The 12,022-nt window shown below is 58.2% G+C and overlaps 1 protein-coding gene across 4 annotated transcripts in view; it reads right to left on the bottom strand.

The window, feature by feature from the left end:
- Nucleotides 1-11,559, bottom strand: part of LOC129120932 (uncharacterized) — a 55,991-nt gene extending 44,432 nt beyond the window's left edge. For 3 of the 4 annotated variants that reach the window (XM_077177942.1, XM_077177943.1, XM_077177945.1), the window contains exons 1-2: nucleotides 11,371-11,559; nucleotides 4,060-4,240 (exon numbers count right to left, since the gene is read on the bottom strand). In XM_077177942.1, the coding sequence (XP_077034057.1) occupies nucleotides 4,060-4,240; nucleotides 11,371-11,433 (244 nt within the window). In that variant the 5' untranslated portion in view covers nucleotides 11,434-11,559. The remainder of the gene's footprint in view (nucleotides 1-4,059; nucleotides 4,241-11,370) is intronic. The other variant, XM_077177944.1, reaches the window with a different exon arrangement.
- Nucleotides 11,560-12,022: the final 463 nt, after the last annotated feature.

Raw genomic sequence — 12,022 nt, 5'->3', positions numbered from 1 at the left:
TGCAGTTACCAAATCAGACTTGTCAGCTCCCATCATGACACACTTCATGTGGCAGAACTGGCACCTTATTTTTAGTCATGCAAGTGAGGAGGAAAACAAGCTTTTCTGATTTCAGCTGAACTTCTCCACTTTGAATGAAAATGTATTCTCAAGCTAAATTCAAAAGCAGGAGTGATTAAAGAAAACGTTTTTCCACACACAAAAAAAAAATAAATCTGGGTGTGCTTTGGAAATGAAGAAACAAAGAGGACTAAGGGAGGGAGCAGAAAATAATTGGGAAACAAAGCTGTCAAAAGCAGATGTTGCTAATCTTTTGTGTACACAGATTAATAAAGTAAATGTGCATATACAGACACATACACACACCCCATAAATCACAACATTTGGCTGATAAATGAGTGCTTTCAGGCTCTATTATACCAACAAACACCTAAGTGCCACTCCACATTTGTTTTGAGAAGCTCCAAGAGCTGAGAAAGTGACTGAACATTCCCAGGGAACTCCAGAAACCCCAAATCCCTCCAGAGAAGCTCAAGGACCAGGCAGGTGTTTGCCAAGCAACAAAAACCTCAGGGCACAGACCTTCAGCAGAGGCAGGGGAGGGAGGGCACCTTTGGGATGCTCAGGATAGATCTGGGGCACATTTGGGATGTTCAGGATGGATCCTGGGGCACATTTGGGATGCTCAGGATAGATCTGGGGCACATTTGGGATGTTCAGGATGGATCCTGGGGCACATTTGGGATGTTCAGGATAGATCTGGGGCACCTTTGGGATGTTCAGGATGGATCCTGGGGCACATTTGGGATGCTCAGGAGGGATCCTGGGGCACATTTGGGATGCTCAGGAGGGATCCTGGGGCAGGCACATTTGGGATGCTCAGGGGGATCCCAGGGGGACATTTGGGATGCCCAGGACAGGTCCTGGGGCAGGCACATTTGGGATGCTCAGGAGGGATCCTGGGGCAGGCACATTTGGGATGCTCAGGAGGGATCCTGGGGCAGGCACATTTGGGATGCTCAGGACAGCTCCTGGGGCACATTTGGGATGCCCAGGAGGGATCCTGGGGCAGGCACATTTGGGATGCCCAGGACAGGTCCTGGGGCACATTTGGGATGCCCAGGACAGCTCCGGGGCACATTTGGGATGCTCAGGAGGGATCCTGGGGCAGGCACATTTGGGATGCCCAGGACAGCTCCTGGGGCAGGCACATTTGGGATGCTCAGGAGGGATCCTGGGACAGGCACATTTGGGATGCTCAGGACAGCTCCTGGGGCACATTTGGGATGCCCAGGACAGCTCCTGGGGTACATTTGGGATGCTCAGGAGGGATCCTGGGGCAGGCACATTTGGGATGCTCAGGACAGCTCCTGGGGCACATTTGGGATGCCCAGGAGGGATCCTGGGGCAGGCACATTTGGGATGCCCAGGACAGCTCCTGGGGCACATTTGGGATGCCCAGGACAGCTCCTGGGGCACATTTGGGATGCTCAGGAGGGATCCTGGGGCAGGCACATTTGGGATGCCCAGGACAGCTCCTGGGGCAGGCACATTTGGGATGCTCAGGACAGCTCCTGGGGCCCATTTGGGATGCCCAGGAGGGATCCTGGGGCAGGCACATTTGGGATGCCCAGGACAGCTCCTGGGGCAGGCACATTTGGGATGCCCAGGACAGCTCCTGGGGCCCATTTGGGATGCCCAGGACAGCTCCTGGGGCTGTGCTCAGGCAGGGCCAGGCCTGGAGCAGCAGCCTGGGCTGGGAGCAGGCAGTGACGTCCGTGCTGCTCTCCCTCAGCTCCTGCTGTCAATCTGGGATTTCTCCTGCTGCCACTCTGAAGGCCAAAAGGCTCCTGAGTGCAGCTCAGCCAGCAGGCAGAGCCGGGCCTGGACTCGCTCTCCCAGCCTGCTGACAAGTCTGAATGCCACAGTCAAGCTGCCATTTGGGGGATAAAAAGGGAAGGCAAAACAAAAACAAAGCCTGGGCTCTGTCAAGCTGTTCCCCAGAGCAGCAGGAGCACTTCAGTACAACTGTCACTGTCACTCCTCCCCTCCTGACACGGAAGCCAAGCACTTTGTGAGGAGGAGAAGAAGGAATCAGTGAGGATTGCAGCTCCCTTCCCTCTCAGCTCTGCCCTGTACCTGGGAATGCAGAGCACACCCAAAGCCTGCAGCCCATCTCCAGGGAGCAGCAGATCAAACAGCACACAGAGGCTCCTCACAGCTTTCAGCACATTGCAGGGCCTTCTGCCTGCTCCTTAATTCCAGCTGCACTGCAAACACAGAGCTGGACAAATATCAAGAAGTTCTCCTTGATTAAATGGCTTCCAGTTCTGCAAATAACAACATGAGGAAAAGGGCTGTAAAACACCTGAACCACAGGAATCCTGCCCAGAGCGTGGGCAGGGACAAGGCATGGCCAGCCCTCCACGTCCTCCCACTTTGAGCTCTGTCCTGAACCTCACTTTGCTACCAAAATGGGATTGATTCCCTCTGCACCAACTCCCAGTGATGCACACACAGCTTGTAACCACCACACTGCCTGCAGACCCAGCTTGAGGCAGCCCAGGATGGCTTTCATTGCATGAGGAGAAAAACCCTTCAAAAACATCTCCCAGGTGGCTGTAATGCAGCAGATCACTGGTGCTGTGAGTGAACCCAGCCTGTGCTGTGCTCCCTCTCCCTTCTCCCCTCACTACCTGCCCTGGTCTGTGCAAAACAAACCTGTCAGGAGGTGCAAACAGGAACCTTTGGCACAAGAATTTACCAAAAGCCAATTAATCTTTGCAGTAAGTGTTACAGGAGACAGCAGGGACAGCCACCAGGGTGACACCCACAGTGACACCCAGGGTGACACCCACGGTGGCAGGGACTGGGCCTCAGAGGGTTTGGGATGAACCAGGATCCACCCAAGATGTTCCTGCTCCTCCTGCAGGCTCCTTCACCAGGGATGGAGCAAAATCATCTCAAAAACTCATGGAAACCACCAAGAGCTTTGCATTAAAGAATAAAAGTCAAACTCATCAACCCCTCAAGAGCTGCTGTGAGGAAGTTCCCAAGGCAGTTTTAACTCCATGCCCTGAGTGGTGTTTAACTCCCAAACAAACCCCAAAAAGCAGCTGCACACAGGCAAGGCAGGCTGGCACAGGGAATGGCAAACTGCACAGCTCAACAGCTCAAACTGCACAACTCCAACAGCTCAAACAGCTCAAACTGCACAACTCAACCTGCACAGCTCAACCTGCACTCAACTGTAATCACAGAAGGGTCATTTTAAAATACCACAATTCTGTTTTCTGCCTCTCAGTAATTGTGTTTGTTGGTGAAGAAGCACCACTGGTGCAGGGACAGGCACCTCCATTCACCAACTCAGGCACCCCTTGGCAAGGGCACTCACAAAGGGAACGTCCTCATGGCCAGGGGACTCCTGCTCTGCAGAGGGATCCTGCAAAATGAGCCCCTGGGCTGAGAAACTGCACTGGAGGCTGGGTTTGACCAGGGTACTCTGGAAAAGAATGGAAGCAGGGAAGCACAAAGGTGAAATATTAAATGCTGGAGTTTCTCAGGCCATCTGTGACTGACCTGCAGGGATGAGAAGGAGCAGAGACCTTGGCTGGAGTGGAATGCAGCACTGCCAATCTCAGCAGCAGCAGCAACAGGAACTGCACCCAAACCCGAGGGCAGCAATGAGGACTGGGACCATGGACTGGCTTGGGTGGAGGGGATTTTACAGCTATGTCACAGATATTCCATTCCTGTCCCTGCCATGGCCACCTTGCACTGGCCCTGGACACTGCCAGGGGTGGCAGCTGCACTCAGGCTCACCCTGAATTCCACAGGGAAGCAAAGCAAAGCTTTACCTGGCACAAAAGGAACCTGTTCATGTTAGGAGATCCAGGGAAGGCACACAAACCCTGCACCTCATCTTCAGGGGGGCTTTGGCAATAAAATCCCCCCAAACACACTTTGTAAACCTCACTTCCCACTGAGGTAAGGTCAAATGCAGGCTGGGACTGAGTGAGCAGTAAAATACCCATTGTGCAGCAATCCCTTTGGACATACCCAGGGGTGAGGCAGGGCCTGCAGCTCCAGAAGCTTCTGCTGAGGGCAGCAGCCCTTCCTCCAGCATGGGCAGCTCCAACAGGTCCCTCCTGGCACAGCTCTGGCCCAGCTTGGTGTCCCAGGAGCAGCTGCTGCCCAGCTCTGCTGCCAGCCAGAACCAGGGCTCCTGGGGGGAGAAACACTGCTCCTCATCATCATCATCATCATCATCATCATCATCATCATCATCCTCCCTGTGAGAACTGAGAGAAGCCAGCACTGATTCTGAAAGGCTCCTACACAAACCCTCAGCCGGGGTTGTGGCAGGACCAGGGGAGTCCTGGGAGTCTCCCAGCACTGCCCTGAGGAGCTGCTCTGCCTCTGGGGACACCCTCAGGGCTTACAGCTCCTTCCCACAGCCCTGCTGTGTGAGCCAGAGCTTTTGCACGAGCTGGAAATCCAGATTTTGATTCAGACCAGGCTGGTAAGGCTCAGCCTTTGGACACTGAGAGCTGAGGGAATTCTCAGAGCAATCCCACACTTGGCAGCACATCCAGCACATCCCCTGGCACTGCAGCACAGTGCAAGGGCTGCACTCCACACACACAGCACCTCCTGTTAATTGCAATCACCTAATTAACCCTCAGCCCAGGCCAGAGCAGCTCAGCATACACCCTGGCAGCAGCACCCCTTTCCTGAGGGATGGCTGGTCCAGGGATGGCTGGTCCAGGGACACCCCAGGGATGGCTGGTCCCAGGGAAACCCCAGGGACACCCCAGGGATGGCTGATCCCAGGGATGGCTGATCCCAGGGATGGCTGGTCCAGGGACACCCCAGTGCTCCCAGGGACACCCCAGTGCTCCAGCACTCCTGGGTTCTGCTGCTGCAGCTCCTCCCTCCAAGCAGGGCAGGGGAAGTGCTGGCAATTGGCTAAAAGGGATAAAAACACAGATTATTGCTTTGCACTGCAGTGTGTGCTCAGTTGCCTCATGGGCAATGAAATACAAGAAATTAATATATGAAATCTATCAAATACATGAAATATATGAAACACATGAAGTGCTCAGGCCGTCCCCAGCAGCAGAGGTTGGGCTCCAGCCCCTCATGCTTGGGGTGTTCCTACAGCCCATGCAGAGTGCCAGAGTGCCCTGGAGCAGGCAGGCTCCTTGCCCACCTCGGCCCCCAAACCCTGAGCAGCATCACCACTGTGTGCAGAGCAGCCAGTCCCTCCTGGGCACCAGCCCTCCCTTTCCCACCCATGTGAATCCAGGAGTGCTCTGGATCAGCACCTGCACAGCAGCCAGTCCCTCCTGGGCACCAGCCCTCCCTTTCCAGCCCATGTGAATCCAGGGAGTGCTCTGGATCAGCACCTGCACAGCAGCCAGTCCCTCCTGGGCACCAGCCCTCCCTTTCCAGCCCATGTGAATCCAGGGAGTGCTCTGGATCAGCACCTGCACAGCAGCCAGTCCCTCCTGGGCACACAGCCCTCCCTTTCCAGCCCATGTGAATCCAGGGAGTGCTCTGGATCAGCACCTGCACAGCAGCCAGTCCCTCCTGGGCACCAGCCCTCCCTTTCCAGCCCATGTGAATCCAGGGAGTGCTCTGGATCAGCACCTGCACAGCAGCCAGTCCCTCCTGGGCACCAGCCCTCCCTTTCCAGCCCATGTGAATCCAGGGAGTGCTCTGGATCAGCACCCAGCCACCCCTGAGCCACTGAGTCAGGGCACCATGGCACCCCGGGGTCCCTGAGGCTGGAGAAGCTCTCCTGTGCCCAATCCCCCTTGTCCCCAGCCCAGAGCTCTGGGTGCCACCTCCAGCCCTTCCCTGGGCACCTCCAGGGATGGGGACTCCAGCAGACCCTCCAGCAAAGCCCATCCCCTCCTGGCCACCTCTCACCCAGGGGTTCTCCAGGCTGAGCTGTGCCTCCCCAAGGCCCAGGGGCAGCTCCCTGGATAAACCCCCCAGGAAAGGCCCCTCCTGAGCAGGGCAGCAATGCAGGGGAGCAATGCAGGGGCAGCAATGCAGGGGCAGCAATGCAGGGGAGCCATGCAGGGGAGCCATGCAGGGGCAGCAATGCAGGGGCAGCAATGCAGGGGCAGCAGCACACTCTGCTGCACTATTCCAGTTTAATCCCTGCTCCAGAGAGCACCCCTGAGGAGATCACCTGGGTGAGACATTGCCCCACATTAGCACTGGCTGTACCAGGGCACAGAACCAGGCAGCTGCAGGCAGGAGGAAGGATTTACTAAATGGGTGTAATCATCTCTGAGGGCTCCCACATCATTTAAATCAAATGAAGGAAATTTAACAACGTTTTTCTTCCTGAAATTCAATACATTGCTGCTAAATACATAAAGAGGGGTGAAGACAGAAATAAAGCTGAATTACAGCCACCCCCACAGCACACAGCACCATGAATTGGAGAGTTGGAGAAGCAGCTCTGAACCCATGCTGCAGTTCATGGGCAGAAATATGAACATTACTGGGTTTTGAAGTACCTTCAACATCCAGGTTAGCTCTCCTTGTGTTATTCTGCCCCACAGACCACTGAGAATATCCCACAACAGAATATGGGAGAAGTAAAAACCCAGGGAGAGAAGGGAAAGAGATCTCCCCAGATACCTGATGCAGTAAAAACCCAGGCAGAAAGGGAAAGAGATCTCCCCAGACAGCTGATGGCAGCCAGCTGATCTGCCAGGCCATCACAAACACACCCTGGTTTCTGCCAACACCTGAGAGCAGCCCCAGCCCAGCCCTGCCAGCCCCACACGAGCCTGCAACACTGCAGGGACTGAGCCCAGCCCCAGCACCCTTTCTGGGCAGGGATCCTCCCCAACACCCAGCCCACAGCTCCCTGAGGCTGCTCCCTCCTGCCCTGGTGACTGTCACACGGGAGGGACACAGGAGGGACACCCCAGCACTCTGCTCTGCACTCTGCATTGCTCATGCTCAGGCTGAACATGGCAGCAATTTACTCTGGGCAAGCTGCAGGGCTGGGGCTCTCCTGTAGGCCTCGGGAAGCCCAAGGATGGCTGCACAACAAAAAGCAGATCAGAATTCACCCATCCCTGGTGGAGGTGCCTGGGTGGCAGGAGGGATGGAGGGCTTGGGTCTGGAGGCACTGCTGGCTCCCCAGTCCTGGCTGAGAACGAGGCACAGGTCCAGCAGTTTGAGGGGCAGAGTTAATAATGCACAGATCAGGGCTGAATGGAGCTTCCCTGCCTGGCCTGGCTCTGCCCCGGCCCCCAGTGCAGTGAGAGCTCAGGGCCACTGGGAGTCAGCAGCCACCGCTGCAGGGCAGGGACAGGGACAGGGACAAACAGGAACTCACCTGGAGCACCAGGGACTGAGCCACCTGGGAACCAGGGACTGATCCACCTGGGAACCAGGGACTGATCCACCTGGGAACACCAGGGACTGATCCACCTGGGAACACCAGGGACTGATTCATCTGGAAACCAGGGACTGATTCACCTGGGAACCAGGGACTGATTCATCTGGAAACCAGGGACTGATCCACCTGGGAACCAGGGACTGATCCACCTGGAAACACCAGGGACTGATCTACCTGGGAACCAGGGATTGATCCACCTGGAAACACCAGGGACTGATCTACCTGGGAACCAGGGATTGATCCACCTGGGAACACCAGGGACTGATCCACCTGGGAACACCAGGGACTGATCCACCTGGGAACACCAGGGACTGATCCACCTGGGAACACCAGAGACTGATCCACCTGGGAACCAGGGACTGATCCACCTGGGAACACCAGGGATTGATCCACCTGGGAACCAGGGACTGATCCACCTGGGAACCAGGGACTGATCCACCTGGGAACACCAGGGACTGATCCACCTGGGAACCAGGGACTGATCCACCTGGGAACACCAGGGACTGATCCACCTGGGAACACCAGGGATCTGTCTGCAGAACCAGGGACTGATCCACCTGGGAACACCAGGGATCTGTCTGCAGAACCAGGGACTGATCCACCTGGGAACACCAGGGACTGATCCACCTGGGAACACCAGGGACTGATCCACCTGGAAACACCAGGGACTGATCCACCTGGGAACACCAGGGACTGATCCACCTGGGAACACCAGGGATCCGTCTGCAGAACCAGGGATCTGCCTGGAACACCAGAGAGCCACCTGGGAACCAGAGATCCAGCTGGAGAACAAGGGATCTAGCTGGAACACCAGGGATGGATCCACCTGGGAAAGCAGGAATCCAGCTGGGATCCAGGGATTGATCCACCTGGAACACCAGGGATCTGTCTGCAGAACCAGGGATCTAGCTGGAACACCAGGGATTGATCCACCTGGGAACCAGGGATCCACCTGGAAATACCAGGGATCCAACAGGGAACCAGGGACTGATCCACCTGGAACACCAGGGATCCAGCTGGGAATCAGGGATCTGCCTGGAGCACCAGGGATGGATCCAGCTGGGAACACCAGAGATGGATCCAGCTGGAGCACCAGAGATGGATCCAGCTGGAGCACCAGGGATGGATCCAGCTGGAAACACCAGGGATGGATGCAGCTGCTCTGCCCCTTGGGATTACAGACCTTCAGTCTGCAGGTCCCACCCCTGAGCACCTCCAGGACCCCTCCTCTGCCTTCTCCAAGCCCTGCTGTGGCAGGGAAGCACCACTGACTGTGTCCTCCTCCTCCCAGCCCAGCCTCCTGCCCTGTGTGCCCAGCCCTGCCTGCCCCAGGGCTCCCCAGGCTCAGGCCACCCTGCTGGCCTGTCCCTTGTGCTGGCAGCCCCAACAGGAGGGCATCCAGGGCCAAGCAGGGAATGGTTCCCTCCAGAGAGACCCAAACAGGAGAGGATCCAGCTGAGGCCAAGGAGGGACTGGTTCCCTCAGCTGGGGCCAAGCAGGGAATGGTTCCCTCAGAGCCCCAAATAGGAGAGGGTCCAGGTAAGGCCAAGGAGGGAATGGTTCTCTAAGAACCCCAAACAGGAGAGGGTCCAGGTGAGGCCAAGGAGGGAATGGTTCCCTGAGGAACTCCAAACAGTAGGAAGCCTCATTCTGTGGGTTACAGAATTCCTCCCCCTGTTACACTCTAAAGCCCAGAACGCTTTTAAATTGCCACAAACTGGGACATCACTCCCAGCCTCTCCCCAGTGAGCAGAAACTTCAAGAAGTGTTGAGCAGAAGTTTTTAAAGCCAGTTTGAACCCCAGTCCACTGCAGATCTGTGCTGGATTCTGCCACAAGGTGTGACACAGTGGCCCAGAGGCCAGGACAGGTGAGCAGGGCACAGCAGCACAGGTGAATACCCCTGGGAAACTGCAGCCTGAAGCTCCCAAATCCCAGAGGTGATTCTCTGCAGTGAGCTGAAATCACCCCAGAAGGAGCAGAAGGACACAGCAGAGGTGTCAGGGCAGCAGGGCTCAGCTCCAGCTGGGACTGCCAGGGCTCACTGGGGTTGTCAGAGCAGCACTCACACCAGGGCAACACAAACACACAGGGAGCAATGGCCACCAGGGAACAGCAGCACCCAAAATGCACCAGACACACTGCCCTGGGCTCAGCAGAACCAGCTGACACCAGAAAAGGAGGGGAATTCACTGCTCCCCAACAGCACAGCCTGGAACCCAGCTGGCTGGGAACTGCCTGAACTGCACTCCCAGGAATGGCATTGCTGTTTAAATGCACAGGAGAACAAAGTGCAGCACCCAGCCCTGCTGTCCCTCCTGAGAGCACCCAGGGAAGCTCCTGCTGCTGCTGCAGGGCTGATGGAAACTGCATTAAACCTCCACTGAGTGCCATGCCCATCAGTGAGCCTTGCCTTTAGCATGTCCCAGTGACTCCCATGGCTGTTCCCATCCTTTGCTACAGCTTCTGTTATTTCTCCTGGCCTTTAGGATGTCCCAGTGATTCCCATGGCTGTTCCCATCCTTTGCTCCACCTTGGTTATTTCTCCTGGTGAGACTGAACCTGCACCAGCCTGTCCTTCCTCCAGGGAATGTTTCCAGAAGTTGCCAAGGCATCTGCCTCAGGTTTCCACGTGGCTGCTGCACCTCTCTCTGAGCCCCTTCCTGGCTCTGGAGCTGTCACACCTTGGAATTTTCCCTCTGAGAACAGGGGGCAGTCACCACCAAGTGCCAGAACCACACAAGTTCCTGCCCCACGCTCTCATGGGGTGCCAGCTCAGCAGGACACTGGCTCCTGCATGGCCCTGATGGGACAGCACTTGCAGGGATCCCCTCCCAGCCTGCAGCAGGGATGTGAGCACAGCTGAGTGCACAGAGCTGTGTGAGCCCTCCATGGAGAAAAGGAGGCTCCAGGGAGTCCTCCAGCACCTCCCAGTACCTAAAGGTGGCTTTTAAAAAAGAGGAACAACTTTTTATACCGGCAGATACTGGAAGGACAAGAGGGAAGGGCTTTAAATTAAAAGCTGAGGCATTTAGATGAGATTTTGGGACTAAATCCTTCCCCATGAGGTGGGGAGGCCCTGGCACAGCTGTGGCTGCCCCTGCACCCCTGGCAGTGCCCCAGGCCAGGTCAGAGGGGACCTGGAGCAGCCTGGGGCAGGGGGAGGTGTCTGTGCCATGGCAGGGTGGCACTGGGTGGGTTTGAAGGTCCCTTCCACCCAAACCATGCTGTAATTGCTGGGCTCAGCCCCTGTCCCTGAGTGCCCTGCAGGTCACGGCTCAGCAGCCGCACTCACCTGTCCCCGGGGCAGAACCAGCCCCGAGGGGAACAACGCATCTTTATCAGCCTGTAATCAGCACAATGACAGAGCACACAGCCTTCTCCTGGGAGAGCAGGGAGCTCCGGAGCCGGTGGGACCCTTATCCCGGGAGAGAGCGGGGCACCGAGGGACCGGGGACACCGAGGGGCAGAGAGGGACACCGAGGGACCGGGGGCACCGAGGGGCAGAGCGGGGCACCGAGGGACCGGGGGCACCGAGGGGCAGAGCGGGGCACCGAGGGACCGGGGGCACCGAGGGACCGGGGACACCGAGGGGCAGCGAGGGACCGGAGGCACCGGGGGACCAGGCCGGGCTCGGGCCCTGCTGGGAGCCGGGAAGGGGCTCGGGCCAGCCGGGTCCCCCTTTCCGGCGGGGTGACCCCTTAAGAGCCCTTTCACGGGGCAAGAGGTGACACCGGCCGGCTGCCCCAGCCCCAGCAGCGTGAGGAGCCAGCGTGGCGCACGGACACGGGGACACACGGACACACATACACACACACGGATACAGGAACACACATAGACACGGGGACACACGGACACACATAGGGAGGACACACAGACTCGCACACAACCGCTCCGGTCGGTGAGCGGCTGCTCCCGCCCGCCCGACCCCGTGCTCACCTGCTGCTGCTGCTCCTCCTCCTGCTCCTCCTCCTGCTGCTGCTGCTGCTGGCCGTGCTCCATGGCGGCGGGCCGTGTCCGTGTGTCCCCCCCCGCACCGTGTCCGTGTGTCCGGCTGTCCCCGTGTCCCGCCCGGTCGTCAGGGACTCGCACCCGCCCCGCGAGCGCACGCGCCGGGACCGCCCCCTCCCCGCGCCGCCATTGGTCAGCGACGGGGGCGGGGCCGGGCCGCGAGCTCCGCTTCCCGCGCGGTGATTGGTGGGCGGGCAGCGGCGGGGCGGGGCTACGGGAGCGCGCGCGCGCGGGGGTTTTGGCGGGCAGCGGAAGTGCCCGGATAGAGGCGGGGGCGGGGCCGGGGCCGGCAGTGAGGGACCGTGAGGGACCGTGAGGGACCGTGAGGGACCGTGAGGGACCGTGGGGGACCGTGAGGGACCGTGGGGCCGGAGCGGGCTGGGCCGGGCCGGGCCGGACAGGACCGAGCTGCCAGCAGAACCGACACCTTCCGCTGCCCGGGGAGCTCCGCCCAGCCCGGCCGGGTCACTGACAGGGATCCGGGGGTAGCCGCCGCCAGTAACGTGTACCAGGAAAGCTCCCCGGTAATGTCCGGTCCAACAGGATCACAGCATCTCTGGGGCTGCAAAAGCCCTCCCAG

Source organism: Agelaius phoeniceus, chromosome 4 (genome assembly GCF_051311805.1).
Source record: "Agelaius phoeniceus isolate bAgePho1 chromosome 4, bAgePho1.hap1, whole genome shotgun sequence".
NCBI classification, from domain to species: Eukaryota; Metazoa; Chordata; class Aves; order Passeriformes; family Icteridae; genus Agelaius; species Agelaius phoeniceus.
This window is presented reverse-complemented; position numbering and strand designations above follow the sequence as displayed.